At 37.2% G+C, this 19,010-nt stretch overlaps 1 protein-coding gene across 4 annotated transcripts in view; it reads right to left on the reverse strand.

Moving 5' to 3' along the window:
• Positions 1-6,781: 6,781 nt before the first annotated feature.
• Positions 6,782-19,010, reverse strand: part of ZNF654 (zinc finger protein 654) — a 31,937-nt gene continuing 19,708 nt past the window's right edge. For 2 of the 4 annotated variants that reach the window (XM_010567286.1, XM_010567287.1), the window contains 4 exons: positions 18,303-18,442; positions 13,373-13,514; positions 9,343-11,659; positions 6,782-8,950 (listed from right to left, as the gene is read on the reverse strand). In XM_010567286.1, the coding sequence (XP_010565588.1) occupies positions 8,943-8,950; positions 9,343-11,659; positions 13,373-13,514; positions 18,303-18,442 (2,607 nt within the window). In that variant the 3' untranslated portion in view covers positions 6,782-8,942. The remainder of the gene's footprint in view (positions 8,951-9,342; positions 11,660-13,372; positions 13,515-18,302; positions 18,443-19,010) is intronic. The other 2 variants (XM_010567288.1, XM_010567289.1) reach the window with 2 other exon arrangements.

The raw sequence follows: 19,010 nt of genomic DNA on the forward strand, positions 1-19,010 counted from the left end.
TTCTAGCAGCTTCTCACAGAAGCCCCCCTGTAGCCCCCCCACTAACAAAACCTTGCCACACAAACCCAATACACACAGCCTGCCCGGAGATGGAGGCCTCATACAACAAGGCTCCTAGCAGGATCCAGCTGTGTGCAGCGGCCACCGTCGGATCCTCAGGAATGGCTCAGTGCTCTTGCTGAGGTCCAGGCAGACAGTCTCGGCAGAAACAGCCTTTGGAAGCCTACTGATGGGCCTCAGCCCGTGGTAACATCTACGGTGGTCACTTCAGATGGGCTGACCAGTCTTCAGGTATCTGAGATGCAGCCTCTGTGGCATCAAGTAAGTCTTGTTGACTGAGGCAGCTGTTGGACACCTTGGGAAACAACGCCAAGCCAAGCATAGGAATCTGCAAGAGTGGGAAATCTGACAGCACAGCAGCGGCCCAAGGAAATGAAGTTCCATAAGCCAAAGCTGCTTTTCCACTACATGCAAGGATTGAACCTTGTGCTGCTCCTCCACTTGGCAGTATTTTCTCTGTCAGGGGCAGAACAACCAGGGATGGTCTTTATGGGTCAGGGAAAGACAAGGAGGAAAGATGAACAAAAAAGGAAAAAGAAGACAGCAGAAGCTTCAGTTCAGCCAAAGACCATAAGCTATGTGAGGGCTGGCACTGAGAAAAATCTAGGTGCAACGAGTGCTTAACCTCGCTGTGGCAGAAAAAGCAGGCACTCTCATCAAACCCATGCTTTAATACGGGCAGCACAAGGAGGCCACCTTTTGGTGTTAAAGCTGCCTGTGGTTTCAAAACCAGGAAGACACAGATTCTGTAAGGATACACAGACTGTCAGCTGAAGACAGGCATGAAAATTACTGGTGATGCTTTTGCACAAACAACATTTCTTTATGGCAGGCTCTGTTCAGATCTGTAGTAACGAATACCTGCCCTCAAGATCTTGTAAACTTAAGATGAAGAGTAGATACCCCCCATACTACACATATGTTTTAGATGATTGTTTCCCCTCCGAGGTTCAAAAAACTGTCTATGCAGATCTCCCACATTTGTCAGAAGGAAAACCAACACACGTTCAGCTAGAGTAACAGCCATTCTCTTGAGCTACAGCAATGAATTCAAAATAAACCAGAAACAGCTGAACTCATTTTGCCCATGAATTTTAAGTCCAGATTGCGGATAAAAATTCAGTCCTAAAGCATCTGGAAAGATTCAACACAATAATGCTTACTGTCTGCTGTGCCAAATTTCCCCTCACGTATACATGGATTTAATATTCTTTATACAGTTAGATCAATATGTAACAGCTTCTGTTGACAAGATCAGCCTCATGTATAATATGCGTGGCTTTGCCACAGAGCTATTACACATTCTGTAAGACCAGTTACTTGCACGCTCTTCATGTAAAAGAAAGACCTCCCACCACAATATGCAGTGCGACATTCTGCATATCCGAGTTTACAAAATTGCTTCATAAAAAATGGGACTACCTACATGCTACCAAGTTAATTTTGCTGCTGAGATTTTGAATTCCTCAAAATTAATCCTGCAAGCTTTAAAATTAGAAAATAAATCTGAGAAATATAAATTACCTTTCCTTCATTTCGCTTGTTTCAATAAACCTATTTAGATTTGCAGCCTTCAGGGGAATAATATCTAACTGAATATTCTAGAATTCAGGGGGGAAAAGAGATATGCCATTTTTAAAATGTTCACTGTGTTTTCAGTGAATATTTTTGAGGGGGGCGGGGGCAGGCTGCCTTAGAATTCCCCATTAATCCTGAGAGAAGAAAAGTGCATTGTCATCACAGAGATTGGAGAGACTTTTTAATATTCAGAACTGATGTTTTCCCTCCCTTCTTATTTTAAACCAAGGCCAGCCCTTTTAGTAGCATTATACCTATGCCTTGTAAGTGCTTCTCCCTTTTTTTTTTTTCTTTTTTTTTTTTTTTGGGGGGGGGGGGAATCTCAGAAGTAGGTTTCATTTTTTTTTCTTTACCATAACTCACAATTCCCTATAGAGTTTTTATTCAAACTTTTCAGTTGACTTCGATCATTGACCAGGCACGTAAACTGGCATTCCTAAAGGGGAAGAAACAGGAAAATTATTAGCCTAGATAAAAAAAGGTGAATAGAACTCTTGTATCATTAAACTGCTGTTGTAATTGAGGGAGTCACTACAAGCGATCCTCTCCCTCCTCCCCTCCCTCATTCGGAATTTTATTTACTGCAAATTATATCCCTAAAATGTCAACTGTCCTCTTACGTCTATGAGCACAGTGCAGAAGTCAGGCACTGAGACAGGAAGTACTGGATTTAATGATACTGATAGATAGGAATATAGCTTCAGGCAGTGCTTGATACTGCTCCTAGTCACATAGAGACTGCTCCGACACCAACAAGGCAGCAGAAATATATCCGAAGCTATTTGGATTGGCAGGGACTGAACTTAACTGAAACACCAGTTACAGGTGGGGGGTTTTTTTGTTGTTTTCGTCTTCCTTCTTCCTTTGAAAGCTAAGTAAAAGAAATGAGAAATTACTGACTCCAACACAAGCAAACACAAATTCTAGTGTCATCTGTAGAAGTAGCCCTTTTATAGGTGGGCACAGTCATTAATAACTTAAGGATATTTACTTACATACTTAAATGACACTGGCCATTGCATTAACGCATTTTACTGCTGCCACCCTATGCTAAATTTTCCAAAAAGTTAACTTATAATAATGATTATGCTGATAGACAAAGATATGTACAGCTTGAAAGAATATAAAAATGGACAACAGTAGCTAGTTACCGTATGAAGCATATTGTTTAATTGTACCTCCCATTCAATTACATTTCATAACCTTGAACTGATACTTTATACCTCCTACCTGCTCTCATTGGTATTTTTTCTTACATAATTCTAAAAATCAGAAAAAAATAGTTCCAATATGACCTTCTCAGCTTTCAACATACAAAATTCAAGTACATACAAAGTTATCTGTATACTCAACAACCTCAAAGTTGTTATTTGTCTTAAACTATTTCAAGCACCCTTGAGCACCTTTTTGGTCTATCAAGCCGCTTCTAATTGTTAGGTGCTTCACTTATCCAGGAACCTCAACCTCCCTTTGGGCTCAAAGCTCAATATTTAGTCCTCACAATCCAGCTGTCTAACACTGGACACCAAACTTCTCCTGCCCTGTTTACCAACCACACTAACCTGTTGTGAAGTGGGCCGCTGATGAGAAAACTTACAATGCCGCACTGGGCTACCAACTTCGGGTACGGTTCTACTGAGAAATCGTTACTTCTGCCTGCAATGTTAGCACGTCAAAGGAATTAAAATGATATCTAGGGCATAAAAGTTTACATTTGGTATGTTAATATATTTTGCATTGAATTTATCAGCTGGCTTATGTACACATTGCCATTTCAAGAAATATTTTGCCTGCAACTTGCATATGCCATAGTACCAGAGATTTGAGACCCCTTACCCTTATGCCCAAACATAGTAACTTTCTTAGGCAAGGACCTTGTCAAAATTATACAAAGTAGAAAATAAAGGTAAGTTTGAAGTTACACACACAAAAAAATCACCATTCAGAATTTTGCAGAAGACAGTCAAAATCTGTGATCAAAAACCATGAAGAATTTACAGGACTGTGAATAATAAATCGGAATAATTCAGCACTTTCAGATGGCAGTATTGAACTTTTTGAAGCAAAAGAAAAAAGCAGTTACACTGTCTTTATCTCTGGACTACAGCATTCAATCAAGGGGACTAAACAAAGCAATGGAAAACAAGCGTATCACACTAGAGGTTACTACCTCTATTAACGGCGTTATCAGAAACAAACATAAGCTCATGAAGCGCAACAACTGAGGCTCAGCCCTATGCGTTACTGTCAACCAATCTTCCTAAGAGGTTTAGGCCAGCATTTGGTACTTGTAACGCAGCGCCACTGAAGAACAATTTTTTGATGGAGGAAAACAAACAACTTGAAGCAGAGGTATCTTGAAACTGCTGCATCCAGACTTGTCTGTGGCCCCAAGTTCAGCTTTCAGGCCCTACAGAATAGTTTCAGAGTGGTTAACCTCCCCCGCATTTTGAAGCCATTGCCCTCCAGGAGTGAACACCATACAAGCCATTAAAATGAACACGGGTCTGCCGACTTCTGTAAACACCACATAAAACTCTTCCTTGCAAGCTTTATTCCTCCCAAGCCCTACTGCCTCCATCTCCGCCCTGCCAGACTTAGGCCATTCTCCATATGCATGTCAAAAAACACTGCACGAGCCCTTTCTCACCAGGTCAGAATCTTCACAGGCCTGTCCCATCCAGAGATCCTGGGTGATCACTGAGCAGATTCCCATTTCCCCTTGTGTTCGGATGGATTCCCTTTACCAGGGAGTGTATCATCTGAACAATACACAATGTTTGTAAATGACTTGGATTTGTGCACTAATTATGAAGGCTGGTTCCCAGTGCACGTAGCTGACTATTTAAATAAATGTTCTTAAAAGTTGCCAGCGTTTTGAAGATGGCTAGGGTCAGTCAAACCTGAGGAGTGGATTGCCTGGTGTCTAAAGTTCAAATGCTGATGGAAGCTTTTTCTGCAGGTGTGTTCTTCACGTGTCTCAGACCCATGACCAAAAAAGCTATTCCTCTCCCTCACAGAGACATGCCTCTCTCTTCAGCAGTTATGTATTTGTTATTTGTAAAGAAACTGTAATAATACCATGACTTTTTGAAGATGTATTTAACTAAGAGGTCCCAAATTTACCAGAGCGGGTAGTTAATTAGCTAAAAGGAAGAAAAAGAGGGCAGGAGGAGAGATGAGAGTTGTTTTAATTTCCTTGGTAATCCTGGGTATTCTTGGATATACTTCAATAGATTTAGTCTATTCAAATCCAGATAACCACATACCTGGAACATCAAGACCTGGCAGCTTTACACAGGTGCTGTGCAACAATCATACACCATACGTAGTAAACTATAAACATTGCAGCAGTGTTTTCAGAGTAATTCCCCAAAAGACAAGATCAATTTCTATCAACAACAAAGACAATGTTTTATTGAACAAATCTATGTACAGTACAAAAAAGTTTTTAAAATGAAACACTACTGTTGATTTATTGCAGTTTGATGGCTCAGTTTTAATTTGTACTCTTATATAAAATGCAAAGTAAAATAATTTAACATTCAACAAGGAAGCACAAATTTCCTTTCTTGCTGAACCTGTAACAGCTTTTACAAATTAAGAGTCCCAAAATGCATACACTGCATTTAATCAGAAAGGTGTTATACAGTACCAAATAAATTAAGAAAATAGTAACACTACCACCCCCTTTGAGTCTTTTGTCCATAGCACTGGTGTTAAACAATAAAAGAAATGAGTACAGCTGAACCTTCAATGTGATATTAAAATCACAAAGTTTAATGTTATAAATTATCCAAACTATACAATTTATATAGTTTTAATGAATATGGCTAAATAACCAAAGTACCAGTGACCTTTCCCCACAGATATGACCACTTTCAACCTACTTTCAGTATTTTTTTTTTTGTGAAAGGTGCCAAGCGGCAACTCATTGAAAATTAGAATTGACATGACCTTTACAGTGAACTGTGATCAGGTTAGAGTAGACAGTCTTAAAAGGGAAGTCTAAATCCAAGTTATAGCCACCTGGAGGAATGTTATTAGAATACGATTATCAGTAATGAAATGCACAAACTTTGATCCAACAAAGCTCCTAAGCTCATGTATAACTTCAGGCAGCTTTAAGATGTTTGCATGCTTACATTACACATGTACTTCAGTATTTATTGAATCAAAGTGATACATGTTGAAGAAGTACTTCCAATTATATCATACAATGCTTAATGCCTGGGGGGAAAAACCCCAAACTTTCAATTCTAGATTTGGAACCTTTTTCAGCCCTAGAAGTTGCAGGCTTAGTATAGGGTAATATTCAACATACTAAGGAATCCTTAAAAAGCATGTAGAATTATCCCCTACATGTTACAAGTATCTTTTTGCTCCTAATTACAGTTGTTTAATACTGCAACTTTCTGAAAATACCAACAGATATCAGAGAGTATTTTAAGGAAAATGCAATGTCTTTTGAAGTAAAAATCATTACTTAAAACAAAAATGTTACCACCCACTTTAAGTCAATTTAGTATATTTCTGATAGGTGTTAGGTGATGCTAATGTTCACCTATGCCAAGAATTCAGTTTTCCATTCTCCAAAGTGTATATACTGAACACATGGTATAAACAAATGGTGGTGTCCAAGAAAAGCATCTTTGAACAAAAATGAGTTTAATGCAGGTACAAAAAATTATGGTCACAGTTTATGCATGTACATAGATGCATTTATCTACACACTTTAAACAAAAGAAAATACAAGTCTCATTCATGTTTTTAAAGCATCTTCAAACACATGGAGCTCCAGAAAAAGGCAAAAAAGCACCAAAGATTAAAGGTACATTTAAAAAGACTTTACACAAATATTTTTGTCATATCTGAGTTTCAGATTTTTAAAACTGTAATACTTAAAAATTAACCTTTTTTTCCAAATATATTTAAGCAAATTAACTAGATTAACAATGTTAAGCAAAGAAAGGGGAGCCTGAGAACATACAAGGTGGTAACTGGGTCCTTAAAAATTAGTTGGTAACTTGAAAACAAAAAATGTAAAAGTGCATTTGGCTGATAAGGTCCCCGTTAATTTTATGTTTAAAATCTTTTAATGTATTTATGTAAGTAAATATATATATAGTGTGTGTATATATGTATATATAATGAATGATGCATTTAATTCAGTTTTTTTGCAACTGCAAAAAAACCTCTTTGGTGCCTCAAATGTCACACAAATCTCTGAAAGCGGGCCAGTCATCGGTATTAATGTAATGCACACATACCTGTGATCATAATTTTATAACCTTTTATGTTAATCCAACTCAAAGTTAAGGCAAAAATTTTCTAGAATTCAAGAGCATGATTTTGAATTTGCGTTCTTTTTACCTCCCAGGAGGGGAAAAGGAAGCAGAATTAATGCAAATATCTGTTTAATTTCACAGAGGATTATTAGCAGAGGCATTACTGAACTATTAAGTTTAAGTTCCAGAACTACTTAACAGCCTATTTTACAATGAAACCCTTAGGTTTGCAAGTGTGAGCCGTTGCTACGATGAACAGACCTTTTACGTACCTCTTGATTTTTTACTCATTAGTTTTTACATATCTGTTGATTTAAGGAAGTTGACCATCATCTTATGCCATACAGGCATTGTGATGAACTATTTATTCAGTAAGCAAGCTAGCTGAGCAGGAACAGTTGGTCTTTGCTATCCTACATTTCTGTAATGACTCCATCTGTACACACCAATTTTCACCACTATACCTTCCGTGCCTACAACCACATTAAAATTTTCAGCTACCCGCATAGAACAGGATCCCAAATAAAGTATTTTTAGGTGGCAAGACAGTATAAGATAAATTAGAGGATAAGTTAGCACAGTAATTAGACAACGTGAATGTTTGCCAGACCTCTGTCTGGGGTGGGAACATCAAAAACTACATCATCTTTTTGGTTTCCAAGTGTCCAGTATTTCGATGTTACGTATAGAGCTGAATGACTCAAATTTTTTGTCTTCACATTCTGATTGTTTCTATGAACAGTGAATTTTGGATAAAGTGCTTAACATTTAAGTCTAACTCCTTCACTAACTTCTGGGAAAGGCTATCTTTTCAAGAGACACTACTAGATAGGGTTGTAATGTGTCTTAATGTTGAGTCAATACATATTTTCTCCCTTCCTCTAGACAGTAAATAAGTAATGTACTGAGTTGTGACCCACCACCATTAAGAAATATCACATGTGAAACAGGCTCCTCCTGATCTTTTTTTTCCAATTTAACATGTGCTCTGCTTTTGCCTGCCTTTTTTTTTTAAATTATTTTTTTTAAACAGGAAGCCATCTCAATTTCTTTTCAGTCATATCAACAGCTGAAGGACCTCTGTATTTGCATAAAATTACTTTAACTCTGCCCTTAATGCAAGCTTAACCCCCTTCACATTCTGTATTTGTTTCAATTGGCTTCTGTTAATAACCACACAATCTGTGCACGTACTGCTTGTATTAGTCTTCCTGCACCTACAACAGATGTTTTACAGGACACTTAACATAAACGTTTACCACAGCCTTGAAAAGGGCTTCTCTTGCATGCATCTGATTTCCACTGTGCATAACTTTCACCCTTAATATCACATCAACTCATTTTACCTTGCATGCTCTGTACTTGAAGTTTTTGGCTATTCCACCCATCTTAGCTTTCTTTCTACATTCCTCTTTTTTGATTCTGAGTATAAGTTTATTAAATGAGCTCCATGCTTTTTAGCAGATAATGGAATCACATACTCAAACTTTGAAAAAAGAATGCATGGTTCCTCTATGCATTTCTTATCCATATTACAATAACGTAACACCTTCTTGAATGATTCCTTCCCAGCTGTGTGGATGGATATCCTTTAACACCACACATTTTCCAACTAAAGCAGCTTTCAGAATTGGTTGGTTTTATTTCCATAAGGCAATTAACACCTCTGCTTTCTCTGCTTGCTCAACTGTATGCCTTATTTTCCTTAAACCTTCATGCTAGAAAGACTGTGCCGCTAAGCTTCAATCACACATTTGGAATGAATGTGGCTTTTTGGATAACTGGTACTTTGGGGATTTTGTAGCAACCTTTCTGGACTCAAGATCTGCAGAGCTCCTATTACTCCTCTGTGAGTTTTGTCTAGAAAATGTGCTTTGTCTTTATCAAGGTCATGTTTTTGTTTAGTAATTTGAGACTGCTTTATGATTAAGGCCAACTGGGAAACAAACTGATGCTTCTTCACGTAGTGTTTTCTTACACCACTCCTCATTTGATACATTTTCCCACAACATTGAATCAGGCACCTGTAAAAGAGAATGCATTGGGGTTAAAATGAAGATTAACCAATGTAAATCATTCTTTAATCTAGAACACTGCTTATGTTTTTCAACATGTTTAGTTTCAAACATGCAAGGAAAGACAGATTGAATTACCCCCTTCTGTTCTATAAGAAGTCTTTTCCATTAGAGCTGCCTATCAATTCTCACCACCTCTTTCTTAATCTAAACAGCATGTCCAATTTGAACTTCCAATTTAGCACAGCATTGCGATTTGATTGTCTAAGCTCTAGGATACTGCAATTGCTTAGAAGTCCTGTCTGTCTTACCTATTCCATCAGGTTGCCCATTTTCAAATACGGTTTTCTGGTTGGTATTTACCTCCAAACAAACCAACCCACAAGGACTGTAAGACTTACTTTCATCATCTGAATCGAATCCAAAGAGCGTCTGACACTTCTTTTGTGCAAGGTGAGCCTCAAGTGCTTCTGAATTACAGTAGATGGTCAAGCAGTTGCCACATCTAAATCTTTCTGTTGTTTTGCTACAAAATGTATCTTGTTCAGAATGAGCATCTACTTCATCAGTCAAAATTTTTCTACGTTTTGGCATGCTAATGTATCGTTCATCAAGATAACTTGGAGGCAATGGTCTAAAATACGGTTTTGTTAAGATGACACCATATGAAGTATTCTCTGTTGTCTGATTTGGTTTAGAAGGTAATTGCGAGGCAGCAGCATTATTTTGTGGTGTATCATGACAATTCTGTAAAACTGGTAACACTGACCCATTTTCTGTCCTTGTTTCATCTGCCACTCTGTCCGAAGATATTTCTGAAGACTTTGATGATGTCTGATCTAGGTCACTGTGCCCATTGACTAGTTGGTCGCTAACAACATTACAGTTTTCAGAATTTGGCTGTAACACGGGTGTCTTTTGGTCTATCAAACTTAAAACTGTAGCGCTACCCTCAGATGAACTTTCATTTCCATTGTGAATTACATTATTTGCTTTCTTCTCAACACTTTGAATATATGTCTTTGGTTCTGTAGAATCCTTCCTTGACTTCCAAGTTGGAATTGGTAAATCTACAGTTTCTTTTTCATTAATAGATTCATCATCATCCTGGTAACTACAAAGTTCTGAAGGATCATCTGAAGAATCTTTTTCACTTGCATCTTCTGAACATTCTGGTGTTTTATTTAAATAATGCTGAGCCTCATGTTCATACAGCAAAGGGAGCTCCTCAAATAGCTCACAGCACTCTGCAAAATTGCATTGAGCTTTAAAAACACTATGACTTTTTGTATGCTCTGCAAGCTCAGTTGACAGCTTAAATCTCTGATTACAATTAAAGTGTAAACAAAAGTAAACATTTGGATACACATGTCTCTTCAGGTGGTCTATAAAATGTTGGGAATCAGCAAATTTTCTCTGGCAGAACCGACATTTTCCTTTATTCCATTTCATTATATGCTGCTGCACTTTCAAATCAGTTGGATGAGCTTTTCTTGCATGTTTATTGAGGAATCTTATCTTTTTAAACACTCTAGCACAACCATTAGCAGGGCACTTAAAGCTTCCTTCCTCATCCATAGCATCAATGTCTTTTTGAGAGCAAAAAGCTCCATTCATTTTGTGCAGAATAGGTGACTCTTTACTGGAGCTCTCATCATCTTCAGGCAAACTTTCTGTACTTAAAGCTTCAGGAACATTATTAAAACAGCTGTCACTACTATTTTCAGTAGCATCATCCTGGTCACTTAGATGGTTTTCCACCACATCAAATACCTGTTCTGCAGTCTCCTCCTCCACTTGGACCACTTGGTCAGCAGTTGGAGCTATTGCAGTCTCTGGTTCGTTATCTTTGGAACCATCAGAATTCCCGTTTTCAAGAGACAGAGAAACATCAGAACATTCTAGTTCATTAACAGCAGGAGCCTGCTGACCACGCTCAAGAACTGCAGCAAGATGTTGCCTTTCTATCTTCCTGACATGATTCTTTAAGTGCTTCAGCATAAGTCCTCTTTGCCTGAACTTTCTGGTGCAAAGTACACAGGAAAAACTGCCCTTTTTTTGGTGAGCTTGTGCATGTTTCACAATGTGACCACCAAGAAATTCCTTGTTGCATATCACACAGCGGTGCCTTGGTACAGTTTGATCTAACATTTTAGATGCCTCAAGAGCTTCATGGTTCTTTTTGGCATTACCTTTGGACTGGGGTTCAGAGAGGTCTTCAGGGTCAAGCTCCCCATTGCTTACATCTGTTGAACAGACACGTTCCTCATTCAGAGCCCTATACTCTGTTATCTTCTCTGTATTTGCAGTAGAGTTTTCCAGTGTACTTTCACTTATGCCAGCAAAGGCTTTATCCCCCAATAACGCTAAACAATTCTGCTTGATCATCAAGAAATTCCAAAACTCAGGATCAAAAAACAAACCTTTTTTCAAAATGGGAAGCAGTTCAAAACGTACACGGTTTTGAACAGAACTAGTGCACTCATTGTATTCTTCATCCGCACATTTATATAAATGTTCAACAGTGTAGTAAGATTCCAAGGTGCGCTCAAGAAAAAAGATTGAAAGAGCACAAATTCTGAGGATCTCCAAGTCATTTGGTAAAAAATGAGCAATTGCTTTATAAATAAGACTTTTCATGTTGGGATCTTCACGGAGGTCCAACTGTAGGGCACATCCACATATCTCAACACATATCTGAAGACCATCTTCACCAACCTGCACAAAGAAAATTACAGCATACATAATTATAGAGTATACATAATGGTATTTTCCTTATGGGCTTACAGAAGTCTATAGCTTGAAAGTAAAATAAAAAAATGAGACCCACAGATGAAAAAGAACTAGTATAAACAATGCCCAAACATCAACATCCCATATACTAATACTCTTGCAAAATAGTTAGGAGTTCAGAAAGCATCCTACTAGTAAGCTTTACCTGAAGGCACGTACATTTTAAAGTAATGCTCAAATCAGACTGTAAAATACAGATAAAAAATGCTCAAAAATAACATCTGGTTTGCACTGAAAGCTACACAGCTACTGTCAACAAAGCTTCAGATACTTTTGCCACGCGCAGTTCTATAGTGAAACACAATTAATTATTTGGGCATATAAAACAAGACTGCAGCAAATCATACCTGATCTAGCAGTATCTTCTGTCTGCATCTTCACTACCTAGGCTGTTTCACACTGCAGTTGGACAGTTAGTCTATATTTTGCCCCTGTTCTAACTCATTTAACTTGCATTGCATAAAAATACAAGCTATAAAATACTGCCCTCAATTTTGAACAACAACCACCAGGGAAACCATAACAACCCATGGCCAAACATTCTAAAAGGCTTGAATTTTCAGAATTGACAAACTATCCTTCCAATGAGCAGAATTCCTATTCCACACTTTAGGCTGGGGGCCCTGCCCTGAACATGTAATTCAGAGGGATGATGAGAAACATACTGCCCAACAGGGAGCAGATTAAAGTAAAAAGAGTTTCAGGAAGTTTAGAAATAATTAATACCTACCTATATTTAAATGTATGTTAACAAATACATACAATGCTCCATACGTAGTGGGTTATTAAAAGATACGATGATTCAGATGCAAATACAAATAAAAGTTATTCATGTCACCACAAGTATTTTAGAATACATACTGAGATTAAAATCTTGAACAGCAACAAATCATTACAATTAGAACTGTACAGCATCACCCGTGACAAAATAATTTATAATTCATTTAGGACACAGAATATGAAGGAGCTCTGTTCAGTCAGGTTAATGGTAAAAAACAACCTTTGTTTGGAAACAGCTTGCACTCCTGTGAGCAAAGTGTTGCACGTTACATCTTTCGCAGATGCCTGTATGGGACAGTAGAAGACCAACATCTGAAGCATGAACAACAGCGCACTTTTCTGAAGCAAAATTATGCCTTCCCCTATCTTAGTCTAGCTTTTCCTTTATGTTACATTAAGCACTTCTGCAGACTTGAACAGAACTGGTGAAAGGATTCAGAACTTAACAAGGGTGAAAGGCAGATACATTGGCATTACACAAGTCCTATTTCCTTAAGGAGCCAAGCTAAAAAAAACCCCAACCAATGCATCTTTCACATCTATTCCTCGTATTTATTAATTTTCCCATTTATTTATAGAGGATAACATTCCTCAAACTTACTGCAGGCAGAAAGAAAAAGTCAGAATTCAGTCAATTAAAAACAAACAAAAAATCTTAAAACCACACAACAGACCAAGAGCAATCACAATATTGGAGCACATTCTGGAACTTGACAAAATTTTTAAGTTAATACTGTGTCGTTCCTTACCCCCTCTTAGTTTTCCACAAAAAGTTGCCATTACACAATATAAAAATCATTTCTCTTCACTTACAAAAACAATGGAGGGGGCAGGGTAAAACAAACAAACAAAACTTACTTCATCCTTAATGACTTTCATGAAAGGGAAAATTACTCTGACATTTGTAGCAATTCTTAAAAGCTGGTAGCACTGGTCGACAAACACTTGTTTTGATGGGTTAGATTTAAGCTGCAGTTTACTCCAAATGAAGATCAGGTCCCTATAAGTACAGAACGAAGTATTTTGATTAGGTTGCGTTTTAGAACTCTATCACTAAGCATGATGCATTACTAAGAACAACTATTTGGATATTCTGTAAGTAAAATCGTATTTGAGGGCGTAATACCAACCTAATTAACACCACAACTGTACACAATATGTACAATGGAAAATGCAACTTAATTACTTTGTGAAAGCATTCAGGGCATCTCCTATCACTGAGCCAATTAAATATCCAACAAAATATTAATGTATTCAGCTTAGTATCAGAGAACTGCATAATAAAATCAGATGTTACAGCATCTAGCCCTTAACACCACCAGCAACAACCATCAGGCTGAACAGCAAGCTCTGTGTGCTCTTCGGATTAAGTTACTTTCAGTGCATGGATGGGGAGTCCTTCAGGAAAAGAAGTGTCTGAATGTGGAAAATGGGAGCATTGTGGAAAGCTAGCTTCTGATACAGTCCATTGACAGGAAATATTGATGTTCTCCAGTTATGCATATTACAACATGATTTTTTTTTTTACTGCTGTCATCACTGGTCTTTCTAGCCAATAGCAGTTACATGAAAGTATCAGGCTCTACACCTATTCATACATCTCTATGATCCTCAGTCAAATAACACTGCGGACTGATACAAGGAAACATAAGAATAGATTGCTAGACTCTGCAACAGAGCTCCTACACAGGTAATGTGTTTAGTCTATAAAATACAGCTAATTGAAATTTACAGCCTGTAAGTTCTATGCACTTGAATTCAGAGAGTGGGAAAGGCAATCAGAGTTAACTTTTAATTGTAAGAAAATTTTCCAGCACAAGTATTTTACCCAGGAGTAGATATAGTTAGGACTAACTCTAACATTACAATGAAAACAAGGGACCGATCAACTTTCATTTTCTGAAGGACGACACTTTTTTATTCCACCAGCCTCCTCCCTCAGAAAACACAAACCCAGTTACTGACCAAATATTTGGCTAATCTTCCAGAGTCTCTAGTCTGTGCCAGATACAAATCAGGCAAACCTTTTGAGATTGAGCTCGTCTTAAGTGAGGTCAGTGCCTGCATGAAAGAAGTGACAAAACTGCCTGTGACAAAACACCAACTTCACTTTTCAATTTAGGACAGCTCTACAATTCAGCTTGATATTTTAAGAGCTAGACAAGAGAGCTTGATTGTTTTCTTTCATTCAGAACCCAAGAAAACTGAAGTTGAAAGAAAGATCAAGCTTATATGGGGAAACTGTGAAAAAGGAATTCTACAAGCAGCTCTACTCACAAAAAAAATTAGTCTTACAGGTTTTCTAAAGATACAAGCTGTTCACCTCTGCCTTTACCAGGCTGGAAATCTAAATTCCTGAAAGTCTTTGCAAACTTCACATAGGAGTTTGAAACTAACTAGTGTCTTCATGCACCAAACCATTCATAAAAATTCAGTAAAAGTCTCAACCTGAAGTACAAAAGAAAGAACTGCACATTATTGCTGTTAAATTTTACAGCCGTTAAATAATACAACTTATTCTCTGCTTTGTCTCTCACCATTTCAGAGCAAGCCATTTCAACACTAATTATTCTTCTGAGAGATTAGTGGTTAAAGTGGCTTGCCATGTGTTCAGACAACTGTGACGGCTGGCACAAGGAAAGAGCTGAAAAAGGAATGAAGAAAACTGAAAGTAGAAGGAGCAGCTCCATTGGTGAGAGCAAGCTGTTAAATCAGTTTAACCACCATTTGACTAGACCCTGATGCAAAATAATATTTTAAGTCTTATTCCTCCATGTAGACATGGAGGCTTCTCCTTCTCAAGCACATTTCTGACTTTGATAATCATTAAGGTTTAAAGCATTCTTGAAGAGCTGATTGGACTCTATTCCAATCACTTAAATGCTTTGGATACCAACTTTAATGCTGAAATCAGCAGCACTTGAGATATTTCTGTGTCACTGACCACAACACAGATGATAAACTTGAGATAATGCAGGCAGGAGTAGATTTCTATTTGCTCAATTATTATGGCATAGTAGTACAGTACTTAATGACATTTACTTCTTGGATAGTAGAACTTGGTTCACATTGAGGCCTGTGCTTCAACTATTATGGACACACGTTGGGGCCATTTAAATTGTCACTGTGAGATCACAGAACTTGGTACCTCTTTACCAGAGGCAACCAGGTATTCCAGTCTGTTAACCCTCCACAAAATACCAAACCCTTTGCATGCTTCCATCAGCAACGTAAGAGAATGGTTAAACCCATCCTACCTTAGCAAAGGTTTTAGATCTAGCTATTGTTGATAAGTAGAAAGTCTATCTTTCCTCGGGCATAGATAGCACACTTTACCAAAATGTTATCCAGTTCACAAAAATTACCTAAAGGCCAAAGACTGATTGAACCTGTGGGAAAAATTCCCCGGCTTCTTGAATTTACTGCATAGGAGTCACATGAAACCAGCCAAAATAGCATTTTAAAATTGCTTGACAGAAAAGGCAAGCCATTCTGCTACACTTGTTCCATCAAAATTTTGTCTGTCTTTCTGAAGAGACATCACTTTTTGATACTAGAAGGTCATTAATCACATCATTATGGACTGATCTCTTACCGATACCTTGTATACAAATATTTCTAGTAAGACCATGCACAGCTTGCTTTGTGATTAATTTGTAAGTGGGCTTTCACTTCAGAAAAATAATTCGGATCACCTGAATCTAGAATTTATTCTTAATGTCAATGAAAACAGTAAGAGTTTTGTGACAGAGCTGCTTAAAGTCCATCTTCCTCTGAGATAATATGAGAACTAATGGTTTCAGCATGAAGATTTCATATAAAAGCTGCTTCCCGTTAAGCAATAGCAAATATCTGCTATTTACAGCTTTCTAATCTATTCTGGTATCTTATCTTTGCTAGTAGTGTTTGCTGCTAGATCCCTGCTATATCTGCAAGGTCCTGAATTCCAGACAAGGTAAGATGATTTATGCTGTGCTGAAGGCATTAAAATCTTCTCTAGGGAAAAACACACAATGTGGGTTAATTTAACCTGTCTCTTACTTCTTCAAAAATTTGAATCACAGTATAGTCATGCCTTCACAAACTTTGTTCCAGTTTACATTATCTATTAAGCATTATGCAGACTTCTCTTGTTGGGTACACAATTATTAAGGCTCAGCATCTGTAAAGAACAAAACAGCTATTCTCGCTGCACAGACGTAACTGCTCTGAACTCTTTCAAAGATCCTCAAGTTCTATATTCTGAACAGAAGATTAAAATACTAAGATACCAAAATGGTTTCCTTCATAAACAGGTCTCAAACAGTATTTTAGTCTCTTCTGGAATTTCATTTTTGACATCCACTTTGCCAGAACATGAGGACAGACATCTTGTTTTGAATAGCAGTTTTCAAAATGGATGATGCAAGACTTAATAATCAACGGGGTAAGAGCAATGTTATAACATGTTACTACAGCAAAAGATCTAAAAGGTAGGTTTAACTCCAATATTTAAAATGCCTTCCTTAAAAGACTGAATCCCCCAAACAGAAAGCACTAACCATGTAACCAATATGCATAGGTTACATCTGTGAATTTCCTAATAAATACGAAGTCAGGAGATGCAGCATTTGGGCAGGAATCAGCAAAGTTGGATTCTATCCCAAAGTTGGTCGCTGGGCTCACACACACTATGTACCTTTTTGGTTGAACTTCTTCATCTGTCCTATGGGGACAGTCATGCCCACCTTTTCCTGGACAGGCTGAATGAAAAATGCCACTAGGTATTGCCAATACATTGTATTATACATATATGTCATAATCATAGTTTGAAAGGTTTTTATTCAACACAATCAATTACTCATCCAATATTGAAGGAAAAAGCACTATCATGTCTGACCTTCATTACTTGCTCAAGAAAAAAAAAAGTAGACACATCTTACTTTTCAATTCTCTGAAATCTGGGAACAGGGAAATCCTATATAGCTTCTAAACTCCATATTAAAATTAGTTATGCAGATTAATAATTTAATCTCTATTGACTGAAAAAAATTCAAATCCTTGCTGACTAAGCCTTTTTGCTTTAACTACATAATCGAACAATTAAGCGTACTTTACCAAGGAATACAGATGTTACTTTAGGCACAGAAATTATACAGGCTAAACAGAAGGATTATCTTCCTTAGCCATCTTTCAGTCCTCAGAATGATGAAATTTGTTTTGACAACTCTTTAGAAAACACTTCTTAGCCATAAAAATGTCCAACTATCAAGCTGATTCAGTGTGTATGAAGACATTCTTACTTAAATGTTTTCTAGAGGACCACCATTTATGTTATGGCTCTGTTTATGAAGTAAAAGTTTGCGTAATTCATAGCGCATTTTCAGAACCATATATTCTCTTTTTAGACACATTGGTGACATACTACAGTTTGATTATAAGCAGTGTAATTTAACTAGCAGAACAGCAAAATATCTGCATTGCCAGAGTCTACAGACTGCATATTGTTACACATTGCTAATAATAAATGCCATATTTATAGGTATTTACAGCATAAAGTATGTAAAGGCTCACCCTTCTGTTACTTTGAAACAGTTAGTGTTAGGTACTATGTAGGCTACCACTGTACATGATTGTGTGTAAAAAGGCAACAGGCATAACAGATGTACTAGGAGTGTTTAAAAATCATGTTAGAATGTTTTTATCTGGTATTTTAAACTTGAGCTACATCTCAAAGTTAGATGAGTTTCATTTTGGCAATAAGCATTTATTATCTGCTAAGCTGCTTCACCAGAAATAAAGTATTTACCATATACAATACATGTCCCCATTTTGAAGCTGTGGGACTAGGAACGATTCACATAGCTGTAAGGCTAAGGTAGTCTTCCCTTCTTTTTCAGTGTTGCAGATGATCTCAATTCCACTCTTGCAATCAGTCCTCAACAAGTGCTATACAATTAAAATAAAATCAATTTAGATAAATTTGCTAACATGAAACAAAAACCTATCAGACCGTGCTATATTAAAGCAGCTACTGAAAACTTCAGGAATTGCTATTAACATAGGATTTCTTTGGAACAGCTTTTGTGTAGGTCTGTAAATAGAGATTTTGGAGATATTTAGAGCTCCTTCATATTTCTTAGAGTAATGACAGTCAGAATAATTGTCTGAGAAATTAAAAGATTACACAAAAGCACTTTTTTGCGCGATGGTAGCTTGTTCCTAAAACAAGGTTAAGAAGAGCAGTTATCTAGTAAGTACTCAGTGGTAAAAGTAGGGCCACATTCAGCTACAGTGTCATTTTACGTACCGGGGCATCATTAAAAAAACTTCAAGGCTAACAAAACTATATAATGTACAAAACACTGGACTGACATCAATCAGGCTCAAGTGCTTTTGCTAAAATAATAGTCAATAATAAAATAGTCAATACACTGAAGTTACAAAATATTAATGACTCAAGTTATTTAGGGAATATATCTACAAGTAAACTTGACCAAAAAAATTGCATTTAGGT

Source organism: Haliaeetus leucocephalus, unplaced genomic scaffold, assembly GCF_000737465.1.
Source record: "Haliaeetus leucocephalus isolate CR32 unplaced genomic scaffold, Haliaeetus_leucocephalus-4.0 Scaffold228, whole genome shotgun sequence".
Taxonomy (NCBI): domain Eukaryota; kingdom Metazoa; phylum Chordata; class Aves; order Accipitriformes; family Accipitridae; genus Haliaeetus; species Haliaeetus leucocephalus.